This window comes from Ranitomeya imitator, chromosome 6 (genome assembly GCF_032444005.1).
Source record: "Ranitomeya imitator isolate aRanImi1 chromosome 6, aRanImi1.pri, whole genome shotgun sequence".
NCBI classification, from domain to species: domain Eukaryota; kingdom Metazoa; phylum Chordata; class Amphibia; order Anura; family Dendrobatidae; genus Ranitomeya; species Ranitomeya imitator.
The window spans coordinates 45,388,102-45,403,369 of record NC_091287.1 but is presented as its reverse complement, the minus strand read 5'-3'; the positions used below and the strand labels follow the sequence as shown (position 1 = coordinate 45,403,369).

Below are 15,268 nucleotides of genomic sequence, written 5' to 3'. Positions count from 1 at the left end.
TGCTGTAATGTCTATTGTCTGTACAAGTCCCCTCTATAATTTGTAAAGCGCTGCGGAATATGTTGGCGCTATATAAATAAAAAATTATTATTATATATTATTAGACTCACAAGAACAGCAGCTACAAATAGAAACCGTTCAGTAGGGTTTTCACTTCTAAACTGTGACCATTTTTTACTGTAGATTTCGAAATGTGTGCGCACACGTAAAATTACATTTAACCACACGACTGTGACGGTTGACGCCTGAGAGCTCCCAGTCGGGCTTGACTGATCTCCTAAAGGACAGGACATATTACTTCACACCCAATATAAATCCTGATTACACCGATCCGATTTGGAGCATGTATAGTAAAGCTAGGCGTACTTTCCCACCTTTAGCAGCACCCTACGGAAGTCACCCGTCTGCCATAAAAGGAATCCCAATTGTCTTCATGTCAATCAGGTCAGATTTGGCTTGTTTAGGACCTGTCTACCATGACTTTTCTGCCAAATTGCTCTACTTTCATGACTTCTACAAGGTAATTTGCCTACGGCTCATGCAACAAATAAGCAAAACATTTTACATAACACACGAAATAATATCACATAAGACCTTTTAAAAACTAAAGAGCTACAGAAAACGCAAGTGAAGGTGGTTTCGCATTGAAAAACCGAATTACAGGTCGTCTTTAAGATCTACAAATAAAATTCAGAACTATCACATTGCGAATGGTGTGACCAATGGTAATGACAATAGAAGGAACTGATAGAGTATATTATTACTCCATTAAGCGGTGATTAGTATCTTGTATAAATACCTTCCGGATAAAACACAACACGCTGAGTATTTGTATGCAGTCGCTTTGTGGAACTAAGTGTGTAATGTCAGTGTTGCCTTCTTGTATGTAAACCATGTACTTAGGACCGCATTATAGCTACAGGGAGATAGAAAAAGCTCTGCAGTGTGGGTGGTTATACATGGAAGACTAGTGGATTTAGTTCTCCAAAGGAAATCACAGCCAGAAACCATTATCTGCCAAACCAGGGAACCGGGAAACTGCTTGAGCGCATTAAGTTAGTTTAGTGCAGTAATTCCTCTTTTGCACTTTCTTCAGTTTTCTGCTTTCTTGCTGAGATAATTTCTCCATTAGGTCGGGGTTGAATAACAGAACCGTAGGGATGATTATCCACACTCCTTTATTTGTAAACAGCTTTAACATCCCATTTATTTCTCATTTTATCGTCACATTCCGTTTTTTTTTTTTAATTCTATTCGCAAGAACGTTTGAAAGGGAAACGCCGAATCTTTAACAGAACCACATAAAGAATGCATTTACCTGTATAATGAATTTATTGCAAGTAGAAAACTGCAATTTAATAAATAGAAGCAATTTTATTTTTCATAAAAAAGTAAGGTTACAATAAAGATACAGATGTATTGTGATGACTGCAGTTTTGTATTCGCAAAGTTGAATTTATAACTTTCCCTTAACACCATTTTCTTTCTAGTTACGGTACTTTGGCTTAAAATTCTGCGCTGATTAATTTCGCCTTATATTTGTGCACTGGTCCCGGCTTACCTTTTTTTAAAGACAAAGCTCTAAATCCCCAGTATGGACTTTGTCTCACTTTTATTAAGACTTGCTTCATATGACAGTGAAAAAAAGTGAAGTGCATGAAATATTTCATTAAAAGCACATACATGCTCTTTAAAAAATTTGGAACTGTCTGGATTCTGGAAACGTAAAATCTGCCTCTAGAATCACAAAATAAAAATGTGTCATTTTGTGATTTTCCTCAGAAATTTATATTGGACTTTGAGACAGTGTCCTCTTTAAAATGACCTCACCCAAATTCCGTAGGGAACTTTTTCACAATTTTTGGAAATACAAGGATTTGCAGCAATTTTTCACTCAATTTATGCCATAAACTGCCACAAATACATAGACAAATTCCTAAATAGACTTAAGATTTAACAATCTAACTACAGGTAGGCAGCGCTTAGGGGGAAAAATCTTCTGGGCTCACGGACTCCTATAACCCCAAAGATCAGCGCTGTACTTACTCTATGTGGTTGTGAATTATACTGCACTCTCTCTCCACTTAAAATATTCTTTGCTTCTAGAGTTTTGAGGAGATTTGTGTTTGGCCTTTAGATCTTAGATCATGTACGTATAAGCAGGGGTGGATTAAGGGTAGCCAGGGCCCCGGGCTGTTCACACACTGTGGGCCCCCCCGGTCATGTGACGGGGGTCATGTGACGGGGGTCTTGTGATGGGGGTCTTGTGACGGGGGTCATGATATACCGGAACCACATTATTCCAGAAAAATGGCCGGGCCCTACTCTACTGTAACCGATTAAATATTTGTTAAAATCTGCAATACAATTTAGGTATATTTTGACCAATAATATCACATATAAGGAACAAATACCACCGCACCATGACCAGACCACAAATTACAACCACAGTGATCAAATAATATCACATACAAGGAACAAATACCACCGCACCATGTCAAGTCCTCATATTACCACTTGGTGACCAAATAGCACATACAAGGGACAAATACCACTACACCATTTCCAGACCACATATTACCACCACATAGTGACTGAATACTACAATACTGATCAGTAGTGTTAAGCATTCCGATACCGCAAGTATCGGGTATCGGCCGATACTTGCGGTATCGGAATTCCGATACCGAGATCCGATACTTTTGTGGTATCGGGTATCGGTATCGGTTCCATAGGGATGTGTAAAATAAAGAATTAAAATAAAAAATATTGATATATTCACCTCTCCGGCGGCCCCTGGACATCACGCTGGTAACCGGCAGGCTTCTGTGTTTAAAATGAGCGCCTTTAGGACCTGCGAATGACGTCGCGGCTTCTGATTGGTCGCGTGCCGCTCATGTGACCGCCACGCGACCAATCAGAAGCCGCGACATCATTCGCAGGTCCTAAAAGCGCTCATTTTAAACAAAGAAGCCTGCCGGTTACCAGTGTGATGTCCAGGGGCTGCTGGAGAGGTGAATATATCAATATTTTTTATTTTAATTCTTTATTTTACACATCCATATGGATTCCAGGGCCTGAAGGAGAGTTTCCTCTCCTTCAGACCCTGGGAACCATCAGAATACCTTCCGATACTTGGTGTCCCATTGACTTGTATTGGTATCGAATATCGGTATCGGCGATATCCGATATTTTTCGGGTATCGGACGATACTATCCGATACCGATACTTTCAAGTATCGGACAGTATCGCTCAACACTACTGATCAGTAATAAAAAAAAAAATTAAAAAAAAACACAATACTATCACCATATGTGCCAGTATTCACAGGAGATCTGTACTTAGTATGCAGTGTCTGTGTAGAGGTAATACAGTGATCACTGGTTACATTGTACACAGGACCTCTGTATATAGTATACAGTGTATAGTGTCAGTGTATAGGTAACACTGACTCACCAGTCACGTCTCTAGGTGAAGCCCTTCATCTTTCATCCAGCACAGACCGCCATCATTTCTTCCAGCCAGGACTCGTTTCTGCAGGAAATAACACAGTTATCTCGAGCTCCGCTTGCAGAACACATTACTTAATTTTTCACAACTTCTACATTACACCACATGAAGAAAAAAAGGCGACATAGTGTCACTCTACACAGTAACAGGACCCCCCCCCATTTAAAACAGTATACTCAAAAAATAAAATAAATACATCACTGCAGTAATAATATCCCTTAATTAGCCCCTATGGTAATAATATTCCCCATCCTCGCCCCGTGTGTCTCATTCCTGGCTCCAGCCATATGTTCTCCCATCCTGCACTCATGAGTATCCATCCTGCCCCATCTGTCTCCATCGTGTCCATCCTGCCCCATGATCCAATCCTGCCCCATGTCTTTCATTCTACCCCGTGTCTCCAATCATGCCCCGTGTCTACATTCTGCCCATGCCTCCAGTCCTGCCCCCAGTGTGTCCAGCAATCTGCCCCAGTGTGTCCAGTCCAGCATATTACCCCCAGTGTGTTTAGCATATTACCCCCAGTGTGTCCAGCAATCTGCCCCAGTATGTCCAGCATATTGCCCCCAGATAGCGTGTCCAGCAATCTGCCCCAGTGTGCCCAGCATATTACCACCAGTGTGTCCAGCAATCTGGCCCAGTGTCTCCAGCATTGCCCCAGTGTCTCCAGCATTGCCCCAGTGTCTCCAGCAATCTGCCCCAGTGTCTCCAGCATTGCCCCCAGTGTGTCCTCCAGCAATCTGCCCCAGTGTCTCCAGCATTGCCCCAGTGTGTCCTCCAGCAATCTGCCCCACTGTCTTCAGCAATCTGCCCCACTGTCTCCAGCAGTCTGCCCCACTGTCTCCAGCAGTCTGCCCCACTGTCTCCAGCATTCTGCCCCACTGTCTCCAGCAATCTGCCCCACTGTCTCCAGCAATCTGCCCCACTCTCCAGCAATCTGCCCCACTGTGTCCAGCATTGCCCCCAGTGTGTCCTCCAATCTGCCCCAGTGTCTCCAGCATTGCCCCCCAGTGTGTCCTCCAGCAATCTGCCCCACTGTCTCCAGCATTGCCCCAGTGTCTCCAGCAATCTGCCCCACTGTCTCCAGCAATCTGCCCCACTGTCTCCAGCAATCTGCCACACTGTCTCCAGCAATCTGCCCCACTGTCTCCAGCATTGCCCCACTCTCCAGCAATCTGCCCCACTGTCTCCAGCATTGCCCCCAGTGTGTCCTCCAATCTGCCCCAGTGTCTCCAGCATTGCCCCCCAGTGTGTCCTCCAGCAATCTGCCCCACTGTCTCCAGCATTGCCCCAGTGTCTCCAGCAATCTGCCCCACTGTCTCCAGCAATCTGCCCCACTGTCTCCAGCAATCTGTCCCACTGTCTCCAGCAATCTGCCCCACTGTCTCCAGCATTGCCCCACTGTCTCCAGCAATCTGCCCCAGTGTCTCCAGCAATCTGCCCCACTGTCTCCAGCAATCTGCCCCAGTGTCTCCAGCACTGCCCCAGTATCTCCAGCATTGCCCCAGTGTCTCAGGCAATCTGCCCGTGTCTCCAGCATTGCCCCCAGTGTGTCCTCCAGCAATCTGCCCCACTGTCTCCAGCAATCTGCCCCACTGTCTCCAGCAATCTGCCCCACTGTCTCCAGCAATCTACCCCACTGTCTCCAGCATTGCCCCCAGTGTGTCCTCCAGCAATCTGGCCCACTGTCTCCAGCATTGCCCCACTGTCTCCAGCAATCTGCCCCAGTGTCTCCAGCATTGCCCCAGTGTGTCCTCCAGCATTGCCCCCCAGTGTGCCCACCGTTAACTGATAAAAAAAACAAAAAAACAAACAGTCTCCTCACCTGTCCGCGCTCCAGGCGGCGAGCTCCCTCCAGGAGCGCACACTCGCCGGCGACTGACAATGACGTCAGACGCCGGCGACGTGTGCGCTGCGGCCGACTTCAGCTGCCAGCCTCCAATTGGCTGGCGGCTGTTGTTGTTAACTATTGACGTGCGGGCGCGCGCCAGCACATCAATAGGAAACCGCCGCAGCGCCGAAAAGGGCCCGGTGAGCAGATGAGAAGGGGCCCGATGCGGGCCCCCTCTCTCTGCCCACCGGGTACGGGGGCACATAAACGCCGCCCGGCGGGCATTCACAGACGATTATCAGAGGGTCAATCTGTGCGGTAGCCCAGGACCCTCCCAGACCATTTGGGCCCTGGGCTACCACCCATATTGACCCTCTGATAATCCGCCCCTGCGTATAAGAATAATCTGGAATAAGACATCGGGTCGCAAATATCAATGTATCATTTTATCCAACTTTCTATAACCAACATGCCCATATAGATGGCTCAGAAGGGTTGATCCTACTGACAGATTCCCTTAATCCTCTTATCAACACCTGCCGTACATGTATGGCACAAGTCGATAGCAAGTGTATGGAGCAGGCTCTCGGGGTGAACTTACCCTCTACCTGACAAGTAAAGGCTGTGTATTACAGCCAGCACCTGCCTCTAATAGCCATATGGGTCATATAATTCTGTGTGCCCATTGGCGCTCACTTTACGTGATCGTGGGGCTCCCATGAGTTGCTATGGCAGCCACGGATCTGTGGAAGACCTCCATGTCTGTCATCACGGAGCTCCCTTGAAATCCATCCTGTGGCCGGGCTTCGAAGGAGACCATCATGAGTTTTACTGCATACAGCAATACTCATCTCAAGTTCAAGTCCCCTAAGGCAGTGTTCCCCAACTCCAGTCCTCAAGAACCACCAACAGGTCATGTTTTCAGGATTTCCTTAGTATTGCACAGGTGATAATTGCCTCACCTGGACTATACTAAGGAAATCGTGAAAACATGACTTGTTGGTGGCTCTTGAGGACCAGAGTTGGGGAACACTGCCCTAAGGGGACTAATAAATGCAGGAAAAAGTAAAAAAAAAAATATATAAAAAAATATAAAAGTTCAAATCACTTCCACTTTCCCCCAGTAAAAATAAAGATAATAAAAAAATATATATTGTGGTATTGCCAAATCCAGAAACGTCCGAGCTATTAAAATATAAAAATAATTAATCAAACCGGTAAACTCTGTAAGCAGAAAAAAATAAAAACGACAAAATTGCACTCCCACTGGTCCATTCCTGCCCCCCAAAAATTATGGTTTTGTTTGCCCAGGAGAGGTGACATATCAGAACAGGGACCCAACTTTGAAAGACGTCTTGACATGGCAGTTGGGCTCACATATATTGGCCAATCTATGTGCTAAGTACCTTCTTTTTTACTGTATTTTTCATAGCAATTTTGCAGATGAATATTTTGTATATACATTATATAGCACTTTTTTCTTTTCCCTTTTTCCCATTTTCTATAGCAGTAATGCAGTTTCAATGTCCTAGAGACATCATGGTGCAACCTTTATCGTTTTTCAAATTGTATTTCTACAGACAGGATTGTATAATAATTTAATTCCCGTTATATTTTATATTTAGTTTCTGTAAAATACGTATATTTACAATAACAATGTAATTTTGTGAAGGATATTTATACACACTCCCCCTTTTTACATTGCCGAAATAATGAATTACTGTGACCTTGCAAAGTCCATTAATCTAGATTTACACATTCAGGTCCTGTCTGGGGAATTATTCTGCTGCATGATCTATTATCTGTGCTATTATTATAATGCTTTGGGGTATTATATTTTCTTTCCCCTGAAGAACTACCACAAAAAAAAACCAAATCACTGTGTAGACCAACCTTATATCCCCACTGGGCATTGATGATTTTCTTATACTAGGTATGTAAAAATAAAAATATTGCTGAATATTATGGCGAAAATGATGTTTCCACGCAAATGGATTTTGTTCTATTTACAGATATGGCAGTCTGATTCGTCCTTTCATATTTTTGGAGTTGTATTATTCATACATGACGATGACTCTCTACTTTTACACATATAATGATTACTCACCTGTTGTGAATTCTGTGGTCGAGCTCCCTCCTGTGGTCACAAGTGGTACTTCGGCTGATTCTGTCTATGGGCTTCCGTTGGTGGATGTGAGTGGTACTGCGGCTTCTGAGTTTCCTTCCTCAGGTGATGAGGTTAAGTCGTTAGGTGCTGCTCTATTTAACTCCACCTAGTGCTTTGATCCTGGCCTCCAGTCAATGTTCTAGTATTGGTCTTGCTTCCTCCTGGATCGTTCCTGTGGCCTGTCTGCTCAGCATAAGCTAAGTTTTGCTTGTGTTACTTTTGTTTGCTATATTTTCTGTCCAGCTTGCTATTTTGGTTTTTCTTGCTTGCTGGAAGCTCTGAGACGCAGAGGGAGCACCTCCGTACCATTAGTCGGTGCGGAGGGTCTTTTTGCCCCTCTGCGTGGTTGTTTGTAGGTTTATGTGTTGACCGCAAAGCTATCTTTCCTATCCTCGGTCTATTCAGTAAGTCGGGCCTCACTTTGCTAAATCTATTTCATCTCTGTGTTTGTGTTTTCATCTTAACTCACAGTCATTATATGTGGGGGGCTGCCTTTTCCTTTGGGGAATTTCTCTGAGGCAAGGTAGGCTTATTTTTCTATCTTCAGGCCTAGGTAGTTTCTCAGGCTGTGCCGAGTTGCATAGGGAGCGTTAGGCGCAATCCACGGCTACCTCTAGTGTGGTGTGATAGGATTAGGGATTGCGGTCAGCAGAGTTCCCACGTCTCAGAGCTCGTCTTATGTTTTTTGGTTATTGTCAGGTCACTTTGTGTGCTCTGAACTTCAAGGTCCATTGTGGTTCTGAATTACCTATTCATAACACTCACCAGCCATAGTCCAGTTGCATCAACCCAGCTAAAGTGCATCTACACATTTTGAACCCTTTCATTATGGACATACTGTAATTTAATCACCTGTCTAACCACCAGAAATAGTCAACCGAAACCTTTCTGAGATAAATACCCCAAATTACATTGCATTAGATTAAAACATGATTTTTTTGAGCAACTGAGCTCCCGATAATGACTGGATAGTTGCCATTGGAAATGTGTCCTCCAGTATCTCAAGTACATTCTTACTGACACGTATCCCTATATACCAGTCGAACAGGACTTGTTTAATGATCCATTTACACTTGGGGACAAAACTAAAGTTGGGAAAAGAACAGAAATTAGCAAATCTACTGAAATTCAAATTTGACAAATTTTCTTGAATTTGGTTGGGAAATTCAATTTGCATCAAATTGTTGGATGGAAATTGAATTCCATTTTTCATTTATAATACGGATTGTGATATGTTTTATAAAAATATGAAAAATAATGCTTGATTTAAGCAATAAGTCATTTTCTGATGATCTGAAGGTAAGAATGGTGGAAGACAGTCACCGCAGTTGGCCCACACACATCCAACCTAAAGCAAAAAAGTAAGCCAAAGCTAGGAGAAAATTATTACACATTCATCAATGTATTAATAAAGATGAGTGAGTTTGACAATATTGTAATTTGCTAAATCTGTCAGATTTTACCAGGAAATTCCATTTTCAGTAAATTTATTCTCCATGAATTGAATGCCCCTCATTATTTTCTGGGGTCTTGATAGACTCCAGGGTATAATAAATGTAAAATACAGATAAAAATAGTAAAGAGGCCAATACCCGTCCTCTGCGCCTCTTCTTACAGCCGCATGCTAAAACCCCTGGCATCTTCACGCTAGGCCAGAACTTCTGTCCCCACCTAGCAGGGATGTCCTGGGACTAATCTTCATGTCAAGACATTGCCATAACCTTATGATGTGCATGTGTAGAGATGTCGAAGGCCTGGCTGCAGTCACGGCCAAGTATGAAGAGGCCAGGGGTTTCAGCGTGCAGCAGTAAGAAGAGGTGGTAAGAACCATACAAAGGTGGCTGGACCGGTATTAGTTTTTGGAATTTTTTTCCCCTTTTCCAGTCCTCTATGGTTCATCAAAATGAAGACAAAATCTGCATTCCAGATAATATGGATTTTGTTTAATTTTCAGTTCAATTCAATTACATTGGAATAAATTCACCTATTTCCAGTTATTATTTATGAACTTTCAGGGTCACCGTCCAGTCCAGAGACTAAATACTTTCTCCAATTTATGGATTTTGCTTCCCTTTAAACATGTTTTGCCTTTACATTTTCGTATCTCTTATGCAGCATGAAGCTTCTTTGCCATCAGGGGTATTAAATATAAACGTATTACTAATGATGGATTTCAATATGACAGGCATTGTTGTCATGGGCAGGAATGATAGATAAGTGCAATTTATTTTTCCCCCAGTGTTTCATGAGTCATGCGATTAATTCAGTCAGGTTTAATTCTTAAATTGATTCTGACCTTATTTTGCTGAATGAACAAACAATTCTGCCTATTATGATGTTTTCCTATAGCATGAGAAACGTGTTTCCATGGCAACGTGTCCCAGGTAAAATGAATCCATAACCTTGGTTATACATGACTTCGTATCCCAGCTATTGATATTTGCTTGGTTATACACGGGGATGTTGACTAATGGTTTTTGTTAAAATATCCGTACCTTTATTACTAAAAAAAAAACATGCTGGGAGCAAAAACTACTTTAATTATTTTAGATTCATCTATTCATATCATTTTATTAATTATTATTTCAAAATATGGAAATGTGGACTAAGCCCTTATCTATGAGGCATCCATGCTCTAATACTTGCGGCCCATAGTGTTCTTGTGAATTATCTATAAGGCATTCGACTGAGCTTCGGGGATTTTTTGTCACCAGTTTGTGGAATATTTTATAGGAAGGCGCCAACACCATGTTCTGGGTAGGCCATCATTGATTTCAAAAGTGCTATAAAGGTGGTGTATAGGTGAGGCCTTCTAGTGGACATCGTCTCTGGATGGTGGGGAAGCTACGAACAAGACCGTGTAGCATTATGGCTCAGAGTCAGAACAATTAAAAGAGAGCCTGTCGCCAAGCTAAAAGTGTCAAATTTTTGTTCTTATATTATTCCCGCTGCACCCCTAATTATTCCGCTTTTTATTTTATTAAAATCTGATAAATGGTTCTAGAGATATGGGTCTTTTTAGTTAGGGTAAATTTTGACAATCGTTGCCAAGTGGCTCTCAGGGTCTTCAATGTAGAGCAGCCTGATGAAATGACCCCAGACAATCTTGTGCTCCATGTCCTCTCTAAATAAAGACCATAAAAATTAACACTAAAAAAGACCCCATATCTTTAGAACCATTTTGCAGATTAAATATGGCAACACAAATATGGAAAGAACATGAAAAGTCCATGCAAACATGAAACAGCTGCAAGCTCAGAACTACAGTGCTGTAAGGCCATAATGGTCTGGTTGAACTGGAGTTCTCAGGCCACATAATAAAAGATTAAGAAGAAACTTCCATCTATACAGAACATGTAAATGTTCGCATTCAAATTGTGTTGTAATATGTATCAATAGCATAATTCTAATAGTATATATAAGTATAGTAATTGTAAACACAAGACATCAATCAAAAGAATCTAATAGGCTTTTTGTGAATCAACTCATAAAAAATAGACCCGCATAGCAAGTTGTAGGCTCAAAAAGGGGTTGTCTTCTGCTGGACCTTTGGGGAGTATTTTAATATTTCAGTGTTTGGGCCCACCAGAGGATTCCCCGGGACTCTGTTGGGCCAGTCTTACACTGAGTGTATTGCATAATTACAAATATTCTTTGCTTTTACACTACAAGTTTGGGTGATTTTTTTTTCACTTAAACATGTAATTATATGGCAGCAAATATAAAATGGATAAAATAGGTCAGAAATCTTGAACCACATCTATTTGAAGCACCATTCAGAAACATACTGCCTCTATAACATTTACGAAAGCCATGTGCCTCATTGAATTACATTTTTCCCAATTTCGGCAAAATTTATATACATGTTCATTTTTTCCCTATAATTGTGTTGATTGGATGGACTCTTCCTGGTGTAGAGATGGGAAACTGTGTTTTTTACTTTAACCAATCAACAGCCACCCTCTGCTTCTTCCTTGCCCCTCTCGGCATGCAAACTCACGCAAGTGGAAGCAGAGACAAGGTGACATGATTTGACCTCCTTCTCCTTCCATTTACAGTTAGGTCCATATATATTTGGACAGAGACAACATTTTTCTAATTTTGGTTATAGACATTACCACAATGAATTTAAAAAAAAACAATTCAGATGCAGTTGAAGTTCAGACTTTCAGCTTTCATTTGAGGGAATCCACATTAAAATTGGATGAAGGGTTTAGGAGCGTCAGCTTCTTAACATGTGCCACCCTGTTTTTAAAGGGCTCAAAAGTAATTGGACAATTGACTCCAAGGCTGTTTCATGGACAGGTGTGGGCAATCCCTTCGTTATGTCATTCTTAATTAAGCAGATAAAAGGCCTGGAGTTGATTTGAGGTGTGGTGCTTGCATTTGGAAGGTTTTGCTGTAAAGTAAACATGCGGTCAAAGGAGCTCTCCATGCAGGTGAAACAAGCCATCCTTAAGCTGTGAAAACAGAAAAAAACCCATCCGAGAAATTGCTACAATATTAGGAGTGGCAAAATCTACAGTTTGGTACATCCTGAGAAAGAAAGAAAGCACTGGTGAACTCATCAATGCAAAAAGACCTGGGCGCCCACGGAAGACAACAGTGGTGGATGATCGCAGAATAATCTCCAGGGTGAAGAGAAACCCCTTCACAACAGCCAACCAAGTGAACAACACTCTCCAGGAGGTAGGCGTATCAATATCCAAATCTACCATAAAGAGAAGACTGCATGAAAGGAAATACAGAGGGTTCACTGCACGGTGCAAGCCACTCATAAGCATCAAGAATAAAAAGGCTAGACTGGACTTTGCTAAAAAACATCTAAAAAACCCAGCACAGTTCTGGAAGAACATTCTTTGGACAGATGAAACCAAGATCAACCTCTACCAGAATGATGGAAAGAGAAAAGAATGGAGAAGGCGTGGTACAGCTCATGATCCAAAGCATACCACATCATCTGTAAAACACGGCGGAGGCAGTGTGATGGCTTGGGCATGCATGGCTGCCAGTGGCACTGGGTCACTAGTGTTTATTGATGATGTGACACAAGACAAAAGCAGCCGAATGAATTCTGAGGTATTCAGAGCCATACTGTGTGCTCAGATCCAGCCAAATGCAGCCAAACTGATTGGTCGTCGTTCCATACTACAGATGGACAATGACCCAAAACATAAAGTCAAAGCAACCCAGGAGTTTATTAAAGCAAAGAAGTGGAATATTCTTGAATGGCCAAGTCAGTCACCTGATGTCAACCCAATTGAGCAGCATTTCACTTGTTAAAGACTAAACTTCAGACAGAAAGGCCCACAAACAAACAGCAACTGAAAACCACCGCAGTGAAGGCCTGGCAGATCATCAAAAAGGAGGAAACACAGCGTCTGGTGATGTCCATGAGTTCAAGACTTCAGGCAGTCGTTGCCAACAAAGGGTTTTCAACCAAGTACTAGAAATGAACATTTTATTTAAAATGATTGAATCTGTCCAATTACTTTTGGTCCCTTTAAAAACAGGGTGGCACATGTTTAGGAGCTGAAATTCCTAAACCCTTCATCCAATTTTAATGTGGATACCCTCAAATGAAAGCTGAAAGTCTGAACTTCAACTGCATCTGAATTGTTTTGTTTAAAATTCATTGTGGTAATGTCTATAACCAAAATTAGAAAAATGTTGTCTCTGTCCAAATATATATGGACCTAACTGTATATAGTATTTTTATTTTATGATCAGCTACATAGATCTATAAAGAGAAAGCAAACTACAAGCTGCCAAAAGGTGAAGGTATCACCTTCCATGGGGTTATCCAGCTGATATACATTTTTTTTCAAAATATCTGAATTAGTGATAATAATAATAAAATAATAATAATCTTTATTTTTATATAGCGCTAACATATTCCGCAGCGCTTTACAGTTTTGCACACATTATCATCACTGTCCCCAATGGGGCTCACAATCTAGAATCCCTATCAGTATGTCTTTGGAATGTGGGAGGAAACCGGAGTGCCCGGAGGAAACCCACGCAAACACGGAGAGAACATACAAACTCTTTGCAGATGTTGTCATGGGTGGGATTAGAACCCAGGACCCCAGCGCTGCAAGGCTGCTGTGCTAACCACTGCGCCACCGTGCTGCCCTGATGATGAGCGAGTGTGCTCGTTGCTCGAGTTGCTCGAGTTTTCCGAGCATGCTCGGGTGTTCTCCGAGTATCTTGGGCGTAGATTATGTTTGTGTCCCCGCAGCTGCGTGATTTGCGGCTGTTAGCCAACCTGGACACATGCAGGGATTCCTGTTTGCTAGGGAAAATCATGCAGCTGTCGGGACTCAAACATAATCTACGAGCACACCCAAGATACTTGGAGAACACCCGAGCATGCTCGGAAAACTCGAGTAATGAGCACACACGCTTATCACTAATCAGAATCTCAAAAAAAACAACAACTCACAGATCCCATTCTGACGCTTTCCCATTGGCCCCTTTCAGCACAAGAATTGACTAAGCAGTGACTTATCACTGGCTAAAGTGAACACTGTCAATCAGTGTTATCGGCTCTGTTGATGGAGGCAGAGACCATCGGAAGTCTGTGAAGGATCAGAAGAGGACAGACAGGTGGGATAAGTATCACTTTGACTGGACAACCCATTAATAACACAAGCTGCAAAGTCTCAGACACTATTTTATGGGAATAAACTCTTTGCTATATTATTTCTTACCTGCTGAATGATTTACCCAAAGATTTTGATGACAACCTGCAATATGTTTCAGATACAGCTTGAAAACATTTGCATTACAAACATTCTATTAAAGAGGACATTATCGCTGAGTTATGAAATCCATTTATGATTAGCTGAGATCCTCATGATCCTCAAAATTAAATTAGTGCTGAAGTTTTTACAGTTTTTTCAGTCTATATAGGAAAACGTAACACAATCCACATTACTTCAATTGAGCTGTGTTCCTTGGACCCACGCTGTGCAAATAGGCTCATGAAGGAACATCTTCCTCTCTCTTTGTTGGCATTCGGTTCCCATTAATCATAAAACAATTGCGTATAACTTCCTAAGATGGGAATGCCCCTTTTTTCATTTAATCTTACAATATACACATCTTATTTCATGCGTGCTTACCTTTGAGCTGTTGTGTTGACATCTGTGAGTGCCAGAAAACCATCCATCATTTGAGCATTGATCGATGTCCGTTCTCTGAAGATTGACATCCACTTTGAGTACTCCCCTGCAAAATGAAAATATAGGAACTTCAGACAACATCATGGAAAAACAGAGCGACATTGCAAATTATTATGAGACAATCTAAGAAATTACTTGCTGTGTTGGACATTTTCGAAAGGATCGGCCAACCATCTAATATCGACTTTCCCTCAAACGACATATATCGGGGAAAAGAAGCTGACATTTTTGGAAAAAGTTATACATTTTTTTTCGATGGGGCTGTGTTGGGGCTTATTATGTGCACGCTAAGCTTATATTTTTATTTGTACCATTTTGGCATACATATGACGAATCTGGGTATCTGCACACGATTCAGATTTAGTGGAGATTTAGTGCAGATTTAGTGCAGAACTGCAGCAGATTTTTCTGCAGCAGAAATGCTGCAGAACTGCACTGTGATTACAGTACATTGTAAATCAATGTGAAAAAAGCTGTGCACATGGTGCAGAAAAATCTGCGCAGAAACGCTGCAGATTTCAAAGAAGTGCATGTCACTTTTGTGCAGTTCTGCAGCATTTCTGCACCCCTCCA

General features: G+C 42.1%; 1 protein-coding gene across 2 annotated transcripts in view; it reads right to left on the bottom strand.

The window, feature by feature from the left end:
- Window positions 1–15,268, bottom strand: part of GPR158 (G protein-coupled receptor 158) — a 332,397-nt gene that overhangs the window by 257,062 nt on the left and 60,067 nt on the right. For both annotated transcript variants that reach the window (XM_069729592.1, XM_069729591.1), the window contains exon 2: window positions 14,636–14,741. In XM_069729592.1, the coding sequence (XP_069585693.1) occupies window positions 14,636–14,741 (106 nt within the window). The remainder of the gene's footprint in view (window positions 1–14,635; window positions 14,742–15,268) is intronic.